The following is an 18714-nucleotide window of genomic DNA, read 5'->3' on the forward strand; positions in this document are numbered from 1 at the left end:
AGGAACATCCACACCCATAGATGGATAAAGTCCATCCGCCAAAGGAAAACCCGTCTCCACAGAGTTGGCACTCAGAGCCTCTTCCTGTCCATAACCATCACCTGGGGCACTGCGTCTGAAATTGACAAGGCATCCAATCACAGACCACGTCAGCTAGGTCCTTCTAGAGAGATGACCCAAGGTAGGTACAGCTACAAGGGTCCCTCTTGGGTCAGAGGGCAAGGCAGGGGGTGAACTGCAAGGGAGCCCAGGCTGCCCAGCTTCCCACCACCCTGTGCACCCTCAAGAAGCCGCTGAACCAAAGTGAACAGGAAAACTGGAAGACTTCAAGCCAGCCATGACGATCTGCCCATGGGGAGGTAGAGTCAGGGTCACATTATAGTTTTCTGTTATTTATTTAGTGTTGTTTTTTAACAAAATCTCAATTGTTCAATTTTAACAACAAAGATTCGGGAGCCAGATACTGGGGTGAAAGCCTGCTAGCTCAGAGAGGCGGAGTCTATTGCTAGGACCTGGGACTCACCAATTAGTTTAGGCTGGCTAGGATCGACCTATCTCGCCTCCCCAGTGCTGAGATTGGCAACCACCAACCCCAGCCTTTTTTACAGGACTGTTGTAGGGATGAACTCCAGGCTGTACGCTCATGCAGCAGCAAATGCTTTGCCGGCTAACCCATCACCCCATCCCCTCAAAAAATATCTTCAAGGATAAGCCAGATAAGACGGCTCAGTGGGTAAAGGTGCTTGCTGCCGAACTTGACAACCTGAGTTTGATCCCTGGAATCCACCTAGTGGAAGGAGAACATGAGTGACCTGAACGTTGTGCTCTGACCCCCACAGGTGCACCGTGGTATGTTTGTGTGCACATACAAATAAACGCAATAAAAAAAAAAAATCTCAAACCAAACATGCTGGGTGTGCTGGCACTGAAGGAAAAGAAATGGAGCTGAGCACCAGCATCCACCTCTGTTTCCAGCTGTGGATGCCATGTGACCAGCTGCCTCACGCTTCTGGTGCCATGATGGACTGTATTCCTCCAAACTGTGTGTCCAAATTACCTCTTCTTTCAATTGCTTCTTCTATGGTATTTTATTTATTTATTTATGTTTGTTTGTTTTGTTTTTTTTTTTTTTCAAGACAGGGTTTCTCTGTAGTTTTGGTGCCTGTACTGGATCTCCCTCTGTAGACCAGGCTGGCCTCGAACTCACAGTGATCTGCCTGGCTCTGCCTCCCTGAGTTCTGGGATTAAAGGCATGCGCCACCACTGCTGGCTTTAATTAATTAATTTTTGAAGCATGCTCTCACTATGTAGCCCTGGCTGCCCTTGGACTTCCACTCTAGACCAGGCTAGCCTCGAAGTCAGAGATCCACCTGCCCCTGCCTCCCCGAGTGCTGAGATTAAAGGCATGGGGCACCTCGCCCAACTTATCTGGTATTTTATCAAAGCTGGAAAAGTAGTAAGATATCTGAACCACCATGATCTAATCACCACCGCTGGGTCTTTTGGAGGTTGCCTCAGATTCAAACTATGACAGGTCTGTGTGTGTGAGTGAGAGAGAGAGAGAGAGAGAGAGAGAGAGAGAGAGAGAGTGTGTGTGTGTGTGTGTGTGTGTGTGTGTGTGTGTGTGTGTGTGTGTGTTGGGGTGCGGGGGGAATTGCTATGTAGCCCAAGCTAGGCAGTAATTCTTAGTATATATTAGGTACAGTGGGATTTGCTGCTCAGGCTGGCCGGGAGCTGGCAGCAATCCTTCTGCCTCTGTTTCTTGAGTGTTAGGGTAACAAGTGTTGAGACATTGTCCCTGTGAATCCTTTAAAAAAAAAAGTATTCATTTTAATTTATGTGTATTTTTGCCTGCATGTATGTATACACACCATGTGTGTGCCTGGTGCCTTCAGAAGGCAAAAGAAGGCATCAGATCCCTTGGAACTGGAGTTACGGATGGTTATGAACCACCATGTGGGTGCTGGGAACCGAACCCAGGTCCTCTGCAAGAGCAACAAGTGCACTTGACCATCAAGCCATGCACGCGAAACTAATCCATCCTGGTTATCAGACTTGTCCCCCACCCCCACCCCTTTAGGCTCTTGTGAACAGGGCTGCAGTGGATAGAGGTGTCCAGGTCTCTTTGAGACTGTATTAGCTTACTATAATATAGTGTTAAGAATTTGCTCATGGGGAGCCCCCAGCTAGCCAGGTCAGGGTTTCCCACTTGTGAGGGAAGACATGCTGGACAGATGCAGCAGGGGCAGTGGCGTGTGGAAAGTCATAACCAGGTGCTGCATCCACGTGGGGAGTTCATTATCATAGAGAGATGAAGAGAAAGATAGGAAAGAGGGGGACAGGAAGAAAGAGAAGGGAGGGAAAGCAGAGGTGTGCACACCTTGTGGGAATGGAGGGGGGGAGAGAGAGAGAGAGAGAGAGGAAGAGGAAGAGGAGGAGGAAGGAGAGGACTTTTTCCTTAAAATGATGCAGGATGCAGGGCAGAGCCCCAAGGGGCGGGATTTCAAGGGCGGGTCAGAATATTGACAATCAGGAAGGGTCTTAAGCCTGGTATGGACCCGAGAAGATGCCCACCAGCCCTTTATCCGGTGTTTGGCATCTGAGCATGTTGCTGGCGGTCCACAAATAGGGATCTGTGCTTTGTGCACACTGCAGAAACTAGTATGCTGAAGACCTGCCCTCCTTCTCAGGTCTTAAATTGTCAAGGGCTTCCAGCACTCTGGCTACCAACCAGAAATGGGACTACCCGTCCACTGCAAAATGAACCAGGACACAAACTTGTGGTGCTGTGTGCGACTCAAACTCAGGAGCTCGTGAACACTAGACAAGTGTTCTAACACCAAGCCACATCTCTGCAATCTTCCTAAGGTTCGAAATGGAATTATTTGAGACAGAGCCTCCCTCGGTATGAGCCCAGGCTGATCTAGAACTTGCTATGTAGCTGAGGATAACCTTGAACTTCTTAATCTTCCTGCCTCTACCCGGAAGGGTAGAATTTTAGGCATGTGCCACCACATCTGGTTTATGGGTTGCTGAGGATGGAACCCCGGGTGTTGCGCATAGGCAAACAGTACTCACCATGCCCTGACAACCCCCCCCCCCCCCCACCCCTGCCCCAGCCCCTAGGCATTGCTGATTGTGAGATACCTTAGGCAATACAGTCTGGACTCAGGCCTGAGCAGACAGGAACGAGAGGCCAGCTGTGGACTGCAACATTCTCCCAGCTATGGGGTGGAGCATAGACAGGGATCTGAAATGCAGGGCCCTGGGCAAGTCCCTCGCCTCTGGGCAGCCCATAGGACAGGAAATGGAGACCGCGGGTTGCTGGGAGAAGACAACATTCTTCCCCCTGCCGGGATGGTAGACACTGCCTTTTGTTTGTTCTCTCAGACTTCTTTTTGGAGAAACACAAGCATATGGTGGCGGCTGGTGCGGAGGCAGTGTTTGGGTGGCGTGTGTGCTTGACTTTGCCTTTTGCGTGCTCGCCTGGGAACTCTCTTCCCCACACTGGCTCCCTACGTCTGCTCAGCGGGTCCCCGGGATGGTGACACTGAGTCAGAGACCTTTTCTCAGGGTCCAGAAACATCTAGATCTCTCCAGGGGCTCTTGTGGGGTTTCCAATGTGGGAGAGATAAGGAATGTGGTCACAGACCCAGACCTTCGATTTGTGGAGTAGCTCTGAGCTGCTGGGAGACCCATGTGTCTATCCTGGGGCCTGAGCGTGTGGAGTGGTTCTGGTGAGGGATGGGAACAGTGCCTGAACTTCTAGGATGGTCCCCTGAGGCTGCAGCAGGAAAGCCACGGCAAACCCTTGGGACCACAAGCATCTCAGATTTGGAATTTCCTTGGATTTTGGGATATTCGTGTCTAATCATGAAATACCTTGGGGACGGGACTCGGGTCTGAACAAGAAATTGGCTCCTGTTTTGAACCTCTCTACCTTATGCACACAGCCTGAAGGTAATTCGATTTGATTTTGAATTTCGTTTTTATTATTTTTAATTATGTGTATATGTATGTGTGGGTATGTGCACATGCTGGCAGGTGACTTGGTAAACCAGAAGCTTAGAATTAAAGGTGGTTGTGAGCCACCCAGTGTGGGTCTTGGGAACTGAACTTGGGTCCTTTGAAAGAACAGAACCTGCTCTTAATCACTGAGCTACCTCTCCAGCCCCACAATTTAAAAACAGGTTTAGCCTGGTGGCGCACACCTTTAATCCCAGCACTTGGGAGGCAGATCTCTGAGTTTGAGGCCAGCCTGGGCTACCAAGTGAGTTTCAGGAAAGGCACAAAGCTACACAGAGAAACCCTGCCTCGAAAAGACTTTTTTTTTTTTTTTTTTTTTTACTTATTTCAGGGGGGGGGGGGGGGGGGTAAGCATGTGCCATGAACAGCTTGCAGGAGGTGACTCTCAATTTCCATCGTGGGGGTCCCAAGGATTGAACTCGGGTTGGCAGAAATGGTGTCGGTTGCTCTTACCTGCTAAGCCACCTCACTAGCCTGTAATTGGATTTTATATTCTTATTTTTATTTATCTAATTAATTTTCTTATTTTCGGCGTTTCTCAGGCAGGGTCTTATGTCGTCTATACTGGCCTTGAGCATGATATATATCTATGACTGGTTTTGAGTGTGTGTGTGTGTGTGTGTGTGTGTGTGTGTGTGTGTGTGTGTGTGTGAGATGTGTAGAGTCCAGAGGTTGATGTTATGATGTCTTCCCCAGCTGTTTCTCCCCCTTATAGTTTTGAGACAGGGTCTCTCACTGAACCCAGAGCTTGCTGGGGTTTGTTGTTGTTGTTGTTTGTTTGTTTGTTTACAGGTGTATGCTGCCTTACCGGGCTTTTATGTGGATGCTGGGGATCAAAACTCAGATCTTACGTTTGCACAGCCTGCAATTTACCACTGAGCTGGTTTTGAACTCTTGATCTTCCTAAGTGCTATGGTTACAGTAGTACTGCACTCTACCCAGTTAGATTGATCGGTTGCTTGGTTGGTATTTTTGAGATAGAAATCTTATACAGCCCCGGCTAGCTTTGAACTTGCTGTGTGACTAAGGCTGCCCTTGAACTCCTGATTTTCCTGTTTCTACCTCCTAAATGCTGGATAACAGGCAGGCCCAGCCATGCCTAGCAAATTTTTTTTTTGTTTAGAGACAGAGTCCTGTTATATAGTCATGGATGGTCTAGAACTCACTGTAGACCAAGCTGGCTTCAAGCTTAGGGTGATCCTCAAGATTCTACCTTCTGAATGCCAAGACATCATGGCCATCTTGAAGGTAATTTTGTATGATTCTTTTCCCGGGTCTCCATAATGACAAGAGGTCAGGGGTGGAATTTTCCTCTTGTGGCGTCCTGTCAGCACTCAGAGCTTTGGAAAATAGAGCACTTTGGATTTCGGGTTTTCAGATTAGGGAGGTTCAACCTATAAACATGGTACCTCCGGATAACAGAATCTGTGTCATCACCCTTGAGGAGGCCGGAAGTTCAAACTCATTGTGTTGGCAGGGCTGGCTCCCTCTGGTGGGTCAGGGAGTCTCACCCCTTGCCCCCTCCACCCTTTGGTGGTGGTGGTGGCACGCCTTGGCTCGGGACCATGTGTTAGCCAGTTGTTCGATACTGTGACAAAGCTCTTGAGAACTATTTAAGTTGAGGACAGACTCAATTTGACAGACAGTTTCTAAGGTTTCAGTCCGTGGTCAGCTGGCCCCTTTGATTTAGATCTGAGTTGAGGCAGAGCTTTGTGGTCCCGGGAGCATGAGGTGGGGATGGTGGGGATGGGGGAGGAGGAGGCTGCTCACCTTATGGCATCCAGGAAGCAGGGGAGGGGGTGGAAGTTGCAGGGAGGAGAGAGAGGGGGAAAGAAAAGAAACAAGATACACCCATCAAGTCCAGTCCCCAGTGACCCATTTCCTCCAACTAAGCCCCACCTCCTACTAGCCCGGTCAGCAGTGACTCCTAATGAGTCATCCGTGTGCTGCCCTCATGACCCAATCATTTTTCAATAGCATCACCAGCTAGGGACCAAGCGTCCATCTGAGGAGACACATCACCTCTAAGTCATAAAACCATGGTGTTCAGTTCTTCAAAGCTACCTTCCTCCTTTTGTTTTTTTCTGAGAAAAGGTCTCACTGTGTAGCCCGACGTGTCCTGGAACTCACTGTGTAGACCAGGCTGGCCGCAAACTCACAAGGATCTGTCTGCTTCTGCCTCCTGAGTGCTGGGATTAAAGGAGTTGAGCGTCACTAGGTTTGCAAAAGTTAGTGACCATGCGACAGGTACCTGGGTTTAGCTAATCCAGCACACGGGAAAGAGTCGGAGGCTGAGATTTCCTCTCCCTCCCTCCTTCTGCTGGCTAGTTCTTATGTGCTGTGCGGGCCAGTGCAGACAGCGGAGTGAGCCCCGGGGCGTCTGCCAAGACTGTACTTCTTTGGCGTTGACTGTCTCTGCCTGCCCTTGGGTGTCTTCTGTTCTGTGGCTCCACCCCTGATCTCTGTGCATACCCTTCTGTTTCTTTTCTAGTTGGGATGTACTTTGTATTTTCATTTAACTGTGTTTACTTGTGTGTGTGTGTGTGTGTGTGTGTGTGTGTGTGTGTGTGTGTTGCACCAGCCCAGGTACACACATGCAGAAGTCAAGCAGGGCATCAAATGTCTTCCTCCATTAATCTTGAGACAGGGTCTCTCACTGGACCAGAATCTGGCCATTTTGTCTAGGCATGCAGACCAGCAAGCCCTTGGAATCTGTCTCAATCTTCTAAGGCTGGCATCACAGGGGCATGTGCAGCCATGCTCAGCTTTTTACATAGGTGCTGGGGATTTGAACTCTGTTCCTCATGCTTACAAAGTGGGTGTTCTTACTCACTGAGTCATCTCCCCCAGCCCAGCAAGTTGCAATGTGGCCAAGGGTGATCATGAACTTTCTGATCTTGCTGACTTCACCTCTCAGGTTCTGGGATTACAGGCGTGCTCCTTCATGCTTGGAATTGAACCCAGAGCTCCATGCATGTTAGGAAAGCACTCTACCAACTGAGCCACATCTCCACTTTTTTTAAATTTTGATACCCACTCAGGGATGACCCTGAACTCTGGTAATCTTCCTGTCTTAGCTTCCTGAGTGCTGTGGTTACCGGCGCAGGTTTGTACCACCACAAACTGCTTCCAAGTTGCAACTTCTATTTATTTTTTTTTAATTTTAATTAAAATTTATTTATATCACTTTCCCCCTTCCCTTTCCTCCCTCCAGTGCCCCCTTCACTCCCTCTTAATGCATGACCACTTTTTTAAAATTGTTATTGTTACATACATGAATATACACACATGAATAAATATATATAAATACATATTAAACACATGAATAAAATCCACGGCAACTTTTTCCTTTGATTGTTATTGTTACAGACACATATAAACATATAAATACATTCACCCAGCCTACTAAGTCCATTGCGTGGTGTTTGTATGTATATGACTTCAGGGCTGACCACTTGGTATTGGATGATCACCTTGAGGGCTCCTCCTTGGGAATGATGAGTCTTCCCTCTCTCTACAGTCATTGATTACCCATAGTTCTTTGTCCAGGGTGGAGGATGGTGAGATTTTCCTCTTTCAAAATTGCATGTTGGTGTGGTCATTGTTTGGGTCTTGTTTAGGCAACAGATTGTTCAGGTATCGTGGGTGTGGCTTCCCTGTCAATTCTAGGAGACGTGATCCCGGGAAGACGTCGTGGTCCTCTGGCTCTTAGATTCTTTCCGCCCCCTCTTCCGCCATGTTTCCTGCGCCTTAGGCACAGGAGTTGTGTTGCAGCTGTGGCTGTTGGGGCTCGGCAGCCCAGGATCTGTTGTCTCTGCATGTTGACCAGTTACGGTTTTCTGGAATGGTTTCTAACTTTTTCTTGTAATTCCTGCCTATGTCTGTATCAGTGCCAATGTCCCACGTGTGGAGATGCCTGTGGAAGCCAGAAGAGGGTGTTGTATCCCCTGGAGCTAGAATTGCAGGCAATTGTAGAGTTACACTCGACATGGGTGCTGGGGGTCTTCTACAAGAGCAGCAAGCCCTCTTAACTGCTGAACCCCAGAATCTCACTTGAATTTGAATTCTTATTAGTTCATTAAGTGTTTGTTGAGTACCCAGGAAAAGGCAGGCATGGATTCTGGGCCATGGGAATTTAGTCACCATGACTGGCACAGATGTTGGCCTTAAGGAGTTTACCTTCAAGCTCAAGAAATCCAGCTGGAATCGTGTAAACAGGTCATTTCAGATCACAGTTGGTTCTGTAGAGAAAATAGATCTGGACATAGTACCTGGGAAGTGGAGGCAGGAAGATGAAGAGTTCAAGGTCATCCTAGGCTACATTTCAACTTAGAGTCCAGCCTGGGCTCCGTGACTATGTCACAGAATGAAAACCATCAGTAGCTGGGTGGTGGGTATGTACCTTTAATTCCAGCAATCCGCAGGTGGCAGAGGCAGGTGGATCTCTGTAAGTTTAAGGTCAGCCTGGACCACAAAGCGAGTTCCAGGACAGCCAAGGCTCCACAGAGAAACCCTGTCTGTGTTAAAAATATAAATAAATAGGGGCTGGAGAGATGACTCAGTGGTTAAGAGCACTGCCTGCTCTTCCAGCGGTCCTGAGTTCAACTCCCGGCAACCACATGGTGGCTCACAACCATCTCTAGTGGGATCTGATGCCCTCTTCTGGCATAAGGTTGTACATGTAGATAAAGTACTCATATACACAAATAATAAAATCCTTTAAAAATAAATAAATAAATAAAACAGTAAAATAAAGGGGAAGATGGGGTTGTGAGAGCAAGGCTGAGCTGTGGGCTTGCTGGGCTGTCAAGGGTGTGTCTGAGGGAGAGAGAGAACGAAGAGGGGGACCCATTTGGAGGGAGAGGGAAGATGAGCCCAGTTCCCACAATGCCTGCCTTGGTGATGAGGCCGTTGGATGTTTTTTCTTTATACCTTTTTTTTTTTTTTTTGGTATTTGCGTTTGTGTGTGTGTGTGTGTGTGTGTGTGTGTGTGTGTGTGTGTGTGTGTATTCATTCATGCCTGCAGTGTCATTGCTTGTGCGTGGAGATCAGAAGACAACATGATGGAGTCAGTTCTCTCTTTCCACCATTTTGAGTCCTGGAGCGTCAACGCAGACTGTCAGGCTTGATGGCAAGCGCATATATACCAACAACGGAGCTATCTTTACATGTCCTGTTCTTGCTTTTTGAGATGCAGTCTCCCTGTTGTAGCCCGGGGTAACTGGAACTCACAATCCTCCTGCCTCAACCTCCTGAGTGCTAGGATTACAGGCGTAAGCCACCTCACTGGGCTTTCACAGCTCTTCTGGTGTCCTGCTGTCATTGCTTTGGGCTGGGGCCTCTCTTCTACTGGTCCCTTCCCCTCCCCTGGGGACTTAACTGCTCGGCAGACTTGGTGTTTTCCATCTCTTAACCTAACACGAAGTAAAAATCAATGTTTTACTCTACCTGCCTTGTGTATTGATTACAAATCAATTCTTACTTAGTGTTCGGTGTGCGTGCTCACGCGCATGCGCATCCGAGGCTCATGCAGATGGAGGTCAGAGGACAACTTTGGAGGAGCTGGTTGTCTCTTTCCACCATGCAAATCCAGGAGCTCAAACTCCTGGCAGACTTGTGCCTTTACCCACTGAGCCAACCCTTTTTCCCTTTCATGGCCCTGCTTGTACTAATGAACAGGACACTTCCCTGGGCCTGGGGCTTCTCTTGCCTCCTACAGAGCACAGGCAACTTCCCTGGACTCTCTTGGAGATGGAGGATCCTGTAAGTCCAGCTAGCTGAGACCAGGATTTAGGAGAGCCCACAACTCAGCTCCCTTCCATCTCCTTATTCCTCTGGCTCAGAGTCCCCGGTTCTCTCCTAAGTAGATTAGGACCTTGGCCAGAAGGAGTCAGGGCAGTCTGGAGCGAGCTGGAGGTCAGGAGTGCCAACTACTGCTGCTTGCCTGGCCCTGATTTGATTTGGGTCTGGGCAGCTGAGCGGCTGACGACCCAGAGTTCTTCTGGGAATGGCCCAAGGGCTCAAAGGAGTAGCTGGCAGCCATTTCTGAAGGGCTGTGTCTGTGCAGGAAGCCTCAGGCTCCCAGGCAGGCAGACATCCTGGCTAGGGATTTGATAGTAACAGTTATACAGTATACCCGCACCAGGGTGACCTAGGGCCACAGGATGGCCAAGACAAAGCTACCAGCAGCCTTTTTTTCAATGTATCCCATCCACGGCCTGTCTTCCATATCTTTGAGTGTTCTGATGTTCTCTTTCTCTCTCTCTCTCTCCTACTTCTTTTTCTCCCCTCCCCTTCCCCAGACGGGGGTTTCTCTGTGTAACAGCTCTGGCTGTCCTGGAACTCACTTTGTAGACCAAGCTGGAACTGAACTCACAGAGATCCGCCTGCCTCTGCCTCCGGAGGATTAATGGCGTGCGCCGCTACCACCACCTGGCTATTTTTTATTTTCTTTGCTACCTGTTTTGAGATAGAGTCTCATGTAACCAGGCTGGTTCAAACTCACCATGTAGCCAGTGATGTCTTTGAATTCCCAATCATCCTGCCTCTGTTTTCTGTTTGCTTGGAATTATAGGTATGCACTATCTGGCTTGGTTTATTTATTGATTTTTAACTTGTTTTTGTGGTTCTGGGGATGGAATTCAGGGTCTTAAACTTGCTAGGCAGATGCTCTAATGTGGAAGTATGCTTGCCAGCCCCTCACTGGGGGGTTCTGGGCAGGTGCTCTACCACTGAGCCACACCCTAGCCCCTCACTGGGGGATTCTAGGCAGGGGCTCTACCACTGAGCCACACCCCAGCCCCTCACTGGGGGATTCTAGGCAGGTGCTCTACCACTGAGCCACACCCTAGCCCCTCACTGGGGGATTCTAGGCAGGGGCTCTACCACTGAGCCACACCCCAGCCCCTCACTGGGGGATTCTAGGCAGGTGCTCTACCACTGAGCTACACTCCAGCTCCTCACTGGGGGATTCTAGGCAGGGGTTCTACCACTGAGCCACACCCCAGCCCCTCACTGGGGGATTCTAGGCAGGTGCTCTACTGCTGAGCTATATACACAGCCCTCTTATAATCTTTGTTGTTGTTGTTGTTGTTGTTGTTGTTATTGGAGAGTGAATTTCTCTAAGTTCCCCAGGATGGCTTGAACTCACTCTGTAGCTGAGGCTGTCCTTGAACTTGAGATGCTCCTGCTTTGGTTGTCTGAGTAGCTGAGGTAACAGGATGGGCCCGTAGGCCCTGCTCAAACCATTTGTTTTATATTTTTCCCCCTGCATTTTTACTTGTTTATATCAGTATGTGTACATGTATGTCTGTGTGTGCACACGCCTCATGCCTGTGGAGGTCTGAGGACAACTTGGAAGAGTCAGTTCTCTCCTTCTACCGTGTGGGTCCTAGGGGATCCATTCAGGTCCTCAGCAGGTACCTTTATTCTCTGAACCGTTTCACTGGCCCTACAGCCAGTGTTTTCCTGTAGCCCAAGAGCAGATCTGAGCCGGTACTGGGTCCAGAGCTGTGTTCTGTTCTCTATTCTGTTTTAGTAATCCGGTGTTAGCTAGTGGTGCCGCGTCTTCATACCCACCCATGACACCTGCTGCTGTTTTGCGGTTCCCATCCCACTGCAGCCAGGTTTGGGGGGGTGTCTGGGATTCTGTGCCTGGCCCGTTGAACACATCAGACAGTGAGTTGGACCCCGAGGGTCAGCCACGGAGGGCAGACACAGATTGACCCTTATGGAGTTTACAGTCTGGGAGGTAGTTGTTGTGGCCGCAGACATCCTAGGCTTGGTGCCCTTTTAGGCTGTGGGCCTGGAGGCCCCGCCACCTGGCTTTTCCCTTCCCCACCCAGTGAGCGTCTAGAGTCTCTGTTGACAGGTGGCAGACAGGTGGCAAACAGGGTGTGGAATCGGCAGATCTGTCCATGGATGGCACACCCAGCCAGGGGCCTTAGAAGGACCCAGGGAACAGTCCCAGAGAGTGTCCTGCCCCTGCGCCTGCCCCTTACTTCCTTTTATTTGGTCTAGTGAGGTGCTGGTGGTCTCAGAGATAGGAATGGGAGGGGGGGTCCCCCACATGCTTGGTGTGGCTCTGGAAGAACAGGATGAAGTCAGCCACCAGCAATCAGCAGCCTTGTCTTTGGATTTAGGGTTGAGTAAGCCAAAGAGGCTTTTAAAGGAGGAGCCATGTGGAGCCCCAGTTGGGACAAAGTCCTTTCCTGGGGAATCCCTAGTTTCAGGAAGTGGCCTGTGCCCTGTTGTTGCTGTCCGAACCTGCTCCAAGTCCATGTCCCAAATCCAGGAAATAGACTCTGGCTTCAAGGCAGCGGCCTTGATCTGGGAACTTGTGACCAAGCCCAGAGGTGTGTACGGAGCGTAGAGAGGGCAATGCCCAGCCTCGCCATGGACGAGGCAGTCAGGTGCTTTTCCAGCAGGGTTGGTTAGAGGGATGTGGACACAGGCCAGTAATTCCAGTCATTACTTGACAGTTGGAAGAAAGAAGATGAAGAGTTCAAGCAGTCCAAACTATGAAGTAAGGAAGGCCTTGTTCAACATGTGTGGGCCGTAGGGAGCCACCGCGGAGGGTGTGTGAGCAGGAAGGGCTGTGACTGGAGTTACATCCACGGAAAATGCTGGCAGTGAGACCTTATCTGGCAGACCAGTATCATGGTAATGGGCTCGCTTCGGTTATGACTTGAATACCTGGGGGACTGTTCCTTGGGGCACAACCCTCAGCTGGGTTGCTGTTGTGTGTCTTTTTGTGGAGAGCCGCGACCGAATGTCTGCCCCCGGAGGGCGCTGACAACAGACTGAAGAAAGCAATCCATCCAAGGCTGGCTTGGTGAATGAGTGAGTGAGCGAGCGAGCTTTGGTTACTTAGAGGATGTCTTCATTACTGTTAGGAGGAGACACACGGCCAAGACGGCTTGTGGGGCAAAAGCACTTGATGGAGGGCTTGCTTACCATTTTAGAGGCTTAGTTAGCTCACGGCCATCATGGCAGGAAGTAGACAGGCATGTCCCTGGAACGGTAGCTGAGAGCTTTACATCCTGATCCACAGGCAGCAGGCGGAGAGAGAACTTTTGAAGCATCAAAGCCCAGCCCCAGAGACACACTTCCTGCAGTAAGGCCACACCCACTCCAGCAAGACCACACCTCCTCACCCTTCTAATCCTTCTCAAACAGTTCTCTAGCTGGGGCTAAAGCGTCCAGTTGTATGAGCTGGTGGGAACCATTCTCATACAAACCACCACAGTGGGTGAGGGGCTACTTGCCGTAATGGGGGTGACTCAAGTCCGTTGCATCATCAAAAAGCCCACCTCAGCCTGGTTGATGCCACTCACAAAAAATTACCTCTCTGGAACTCTACATGAGCTCCAGACAGCTCTACAGAAGAGTATCCTGTATCTCTGCTCCAGCCCCTCACACACTATTGCTCTCTGCATTTATAAACTTTGAGAGGGGATTTGTGAATCTTAAAACTTTCTGGGCTTCCTGAGCTTCTGATTTTCCTGGGTCTTGTAAGTTTCCTGAGCTTCCTGAGCCTTATGAGTTTCCTGATTTCCTGAGCCTTGTAAGTTTCCCGAGCTTCCTAAGTTATGTGCATTGCTTTGTTCTTGAGTTTCAAGAGCCTCCCTTTAGGAGGGAGTGTTTAAATTCTCTGAAAATATTTCAAATGGGAGAAAGTAGTTATACATTATTCACTTAGATCTATCCAGGTTTCTGCAGTAGCTGCTGTCTCCTGTCATACCTTTGAGGCCTCGAATGATGGGAAGGAAGGCCAGCTGGCAGTCTTTCCCACTTGTGAAGTCCGGGTGACCCTGGGAGCCAGGTGTGCCTACCCAATTGTACCTTGTGTCTACTACCCTGTGTCCTCACTGTTTTCTCTAGGTGACCATGGCCTTGCTGGGGAAGCACTGTGACATCCCCACCAACGGCTGCGGGTCTGAGCGCTGGAACTCCACCTTCACCCGCAAAGACGAGCTCATCAACAGCCTGGTGTCTGCCTTAGACTCCATGGTGAGTGTCTGGTCAGATGGGAAGAGGGCCCGAGATCAAGGTGGAAGACCTCAGAGAGGGTATGCCCATCAAAATTCTTTATCTCTGCCAAGTGGGGAGAGAGCTCAAGTGGGAAAGTGCTTGCCTTGCAACCATAAGGTCCTGAGTTCAATCCCCCCAGGATCCAGATAAAAAAGCCAGGCCTAGGGGCACATACTTGTAATCCCAGTGTTAAGGAGGCCTACTAGGGAAAGTTCCAGGTCGGTAAATGACCCCTCCTTAAACACAAATAAATAAACAAACAAACAAATAAATGAATAGAAAAGCAATTATGAATGGTATCTGAGGAACAGCAGCTAAATTTGTCCTCTGACCTCCACATACATGCAAACTTGTGTGTAGACATCAAGATACGTATGTATGTGCATACATGTGCCTGGATTCCCACAATCAGGAGGGTGCAATAGGAAGATCTTGATTTTTTTTTTTTTTTTTTTTTTTTTTTTTTTTTTTTTTTTTGGTGGAGCTGAGGATCGAACCCAGGGCAGGAAGATCTTGATTTTGAGACCATCCTGGGCTACAGAGTGAAACCCTGAGAGGACAAGACTGAGCTTAAACACATGGAGTAGGGCTCTGGGTTCGAATCCCAGCACCACACACACAAAACCAGTGAAAACAAAAAGTAGATCTGCCTAGCATCCGTTGGCATTTTCTGATAATAAAGTGGAAACTCAGAGAAGGCAGCATCTTGCTTGAGGTCACACAGTGAGTCACTGGTTTCCTGAGCATAGAGGACCTCATTTTTAGGTAGTTCTTGTAGGCTGCTCAAGATCATATTTAATGCCCGAGATGGGAGACACCCTCAGAAACTAGCTGGGTGTTAGCTCTTTGTAGCATGAATCTTAAACAGTCTTATTAATAAAATCAAACCTGAGGTCAATTATTAGGGTGAATGCTGGATCAGAGAAACAGAACAAGCCACAGCTATTTCACCTTGCCAGTTCCTCAGCTGGTCTTGTTTCCTCAGACTGCAAGCTTCTGAGTCCTCATCCAAATCGATCTCAGCTGAACTGTGCTGTTCAAAGCCTAAAAGCTTAACCAGCCAAATGCTGCTAGTTTCTGGTCTTCACGCTTTATACATCTTTCTCTTTCTGCCATCACTCCCTGGGATTAAAGGATCACTTTCTGGGATTAAAGGCTCCATGCTGGTTGTATCCTTGAACACACAGAGATCCGCCTGCCTCTGCCTCCCAAGTGCTGGGATTAAAGGCATGTGCCACCACCACCCAGCTTCTGCTATGGTTTGCTCTGACCCATTTTCTAGCCACCATTTTTGGCGCTGTATCTAGTGGCTGTCTGTTCTCTGACCCCAGACAAATTTATTAGGGTTCATAATATTTTGGGGGACACAATACCACCATAGCTCTTTCTCTACAGTGACCACCACTGTGTCCTAAACCTCATCTACCTGTTGGTGGTGGTGGGTATGACTGACATGTGACCTGATGGGCAGTGCCACCAGCCACGTGTGGCTATTTGCATTTTGTTGTTTTGAGTCAATCTCTTACATTGTAGGCTGTCCTGAAACTCAACAGTCCTCCCCAGGGAATCCTGCTTGGCTAAGGCTGCCACAAGAGGTGGGCTTGTGGTCCAGAGAGGTTGAAGAACTTGCCATAGGGTCACACAGCACAGAACTCTGTAGGTAGAGTTTTCTGTCCTGTCAGCCAGCTCCCAAATAACCACAAAGTGAGACTTACAAATTGTAAATGCTTGGCCAATAGCTTAGGCTTGTTACTAACTAGCTCTTACAACTTAAATTAACCCATAATTCTTATCTACGCTCTACCAGATGGTGGTACCTTTTTTTCAACATAGCATGTTCATCTCCTGCTTCCTCTGCCTCTGCCCTTCCTGGTGACTCTGCCCTTCTTCCCAGCACTCTCTTGGTCTCGCTCTCCCACCTAACCTCCTCCTGCCTAGTTGTTGGCTCTTTATTAAACCAATAAGAGCAACACATCCTCACAGTGTACAAAAGGATTATTCCACAGCAGAACTTCTTAAAATGCTAGTTGGCACAAAGTCCAGCATTTATTAAGTGCCGATTTTGTGCCACAGGGTTTACAGAGTTTTGCTTTCGAGGATTTTCATACTGTGTCTTGGTCATCACTTGGAGCCACAAAAGTAAACCAGTTTGGTGTTGCTACCTAGAGTTTTGTGTGTGAGGCCAGGTGGGGGTGCAGGTGTTATATGCATGCCTGTAGGGGCCACAACCCAACCTTGGGTTTCATTCTCCAGGTACCATTCACCTTGTTTTTATTTTATTTCGTTTTATTTTTTGGCTTGTTTGTTTGAAACAGGATCTCACTGTACAGTTCAGGATGACCTGCCACTTACCGCGTAGCCCAGGCTGGCCTCGAACTCATGGCGGTCCTCCTACCTCAGGCTCCCTGAGTGCTGAGATTACAGATGTGAGCCAGCATACCCAGCAAAGCCTAGGGCACCTAGTACTTACAGACGGTCTCCCATCCAACCATGCTTTGCTTCTGAGATTAGATGAGGCCAGGCACATTCAGGGTGGGATAGCTGTAGATGATATTGTTGTAGTTTTGAGACCGGATCTCACACTGGCCCGAACTCATCAAGTAAACTAGATTGGCTGGCTAGAAAGCCCCGTGGATTCTCCTGTCTCAATTTCCCCAGTGCCGGAATTACAAGTGCGTGCCACCATACCCGGCTGTGTGTGTGTGTGTGTGTGTGTGTGTGTGTGTGTGTGTGTGTGTGTGTGGTGTGGTGTGCTTGCACCTGGAGCAGCCCGCAACCAGGACAATCTAGAAAGGAGGCTTTCTATGCTCAGAAGACCAGTGACTCTACTTGCTCGTTCTGTGTGGAGGCCAGAGGTTGACGTCCGGAGTCTTCCCACTCCCAGCCCTTTTCACATGAGTGCTGGGAATCGAACTCAGGTCTTAGGTGCTTGAAAGACAAACAGTTTACCCACTGAGCCATCTTGCCAGCCCTGCTTAGAGAGATCCTTTTCCTGTAACGAGTATATTGAAATTCTACTGCCATATTCTCCAGACTGCACGGTGCCCGTTTTTTTCCTGTTGAGAGAAGGCTGTTAAAGTGGGCTGGAGGGCTCATCTCTCACTGATAGTGCCGTCCCTGTAGCTAGGGCTAGCCTCAAACTCTTCATCGTCCTGTTTTCAGCCTTCCTGGTGCTGGGTTCCAGGCTGGTCTTGATTTAGCTCACACACCTTGTGCCTCCCCCACAGTGCTCGGCGCTCTCCAAGCTGAACACAGAGGTGGCCTGCGTGGCGGTGCACAATGAGAGTGTCTTCGTGATGGGCACCGAGAAGGGACGGCTGTTTCTGAACACGCGGAAGGAGCTGCAGTCAGACTTCCTCAGGTTCTGCCGTGAGTACCCCACGCTCTCCATGCCCGGGGCCCTGCTGTTTCTAAAGGACAAGGGTCCTGGCCCATCTCTCTGTGTCCTCTGCTTTGTCCAGTCCGCAGAGCCTGTTGGAGGGATGAACTGGACACGAGTTTGTTCCAATGGAGCCTGTTAGAACTACCTAGCAACGCCTATCACTGAAGCCTACCACTAGTCACGTCCATATGCCCATTTTTTAGAGGGGAACACTGAGGCCCAGTGCGGTCATCTGATTTCTCTTTGTTAACGGTGCTGGGGATTGAACCTGGACTCTCAGTCCTATTAGGCAAGAACACTGTTACTGAGCTGTACCGCCAGCTATTGTTCTACCTATTTTTTTTTTTTAACTGTTTACCTTTTTTTTTTTTTTTTAACTGTTTATTCTGTTTATATTATGTGCAAGTGTGTGGGCATGCACATGCTGTGGCATGAATATAGGCATCAGAAGACTTGGCTGGAGTCAGTTTTCTTATCCACCGTGTGGGTCCTAGGATTTGAACTCAGGCCTTCAGGCGTGGTCAAGCTTCTTGAGCTGCTGGGCCCTCTCGCTGACTCCCTGTTGTTTTAAGACAGGGTCTCCTGTAGCCCAGGCTGGCCTTGAATTCCTAGTTCCCTGGCCTCCACTTGCCCAGGAGGGGAAGGCACTCACCACCCCTTCTGGTGTCTAGGGTGCTGGTGTGGCACTCGGGGTTTCGTGCATGTTAGGTGAGCATTCTGCCGAATGAGCCACATTCCCAGCCCTAGTTCTGCCTCTTGACTGAGTCCATTTGAGGTTCGGGACCAGCCGTTGTCCAGCTAAGATGTTTAGCATGTGAGAGTATATGACACTTGATGATGCAAGGTCACTTATCCTGACCCCTGAGGCCTTGTGAGATGACAAATGTTGTTGTTGTTTGTTTGGGGGTAAGAAATGCTCAGTATGCATGGGCTGAGTGATGGACAGTTCTTGCTTGGGTGGGCCTCAGAGGTAGAGTACCGGTTTACAATCCCCCAGGAGGGTGGCTTGGCTGTAGAATGCTTTACTTAGCATTCCTCAGGCCCTAGGTTCCATCCCCAGCAACTCCAGACTCAAACAACACTTCATGCAGGGCCACTAGCCTGAACCCTCATTACCTTTCCCAGAGGGTCATGAAAATGTCACCCATGGTGTACAGATGAGAAACTGAGGCATATTCCCCCTCCTCTACTACCTTAGCCCAGGATGGAAGGTGTGTGTAGTAGTCAGGGTTCTCTAGAGAAACAGAACTTACAGGGGGAAATTTTTCTTACAT

At 49.2% G+C, this 18714-nt stretch overlaps 1 protein-coding gene across 6 annotated transcripts in view; it reads left to right on the forward strand.

The window, feature by feature from the left end:
• Gtf2ird1 (GTF2I repeat domain containing 1) overlaps positions 1 to 18714 on the forward strand; it is a 76463-nt gene that overhangs the window by 7712 nt on the left and 50037 nt on the right. For 5 of the 6 annotated variants that reach the window (XM_036171959.1, XM_036171955.1, XM_036171956.1 and 2 more), the window contains exons 2-3: positions 13909 to 14037; positions 17286 to 17427. In XM_036171959.1, the coding sequence (XP_036027852.1) occupies positions 13915 to 14037; positions 17286 to 17427 (265 nt within the window). In that variant the 5' untranslated portion in view covers positions 13909 to 13914. Of the gene's footprint in view, positions 1 to 3942; positions 3961 to 13908; positions 14038 to 17285; positions 17428 to 18714 lie in introns of those variants that run through there. The other variant, XM_036171958.1, reaches the window with a different exon arrangement.

The sequence above is a fragment of the Onychomys torridus genome, chromosome 22 (genome assembly GCF_903995425.1).
Source record: "Onychomys torridus chromosome 22, mOncTor1.1, whole genome shotgun sequence".
NCBI classification, from domain to species: domain Eukaryota; kingdom Metazoa; phylum Chordata; class Mammalia; order Rodentia; family Cricetidae; genus Onychomys; species Onychomys torridus.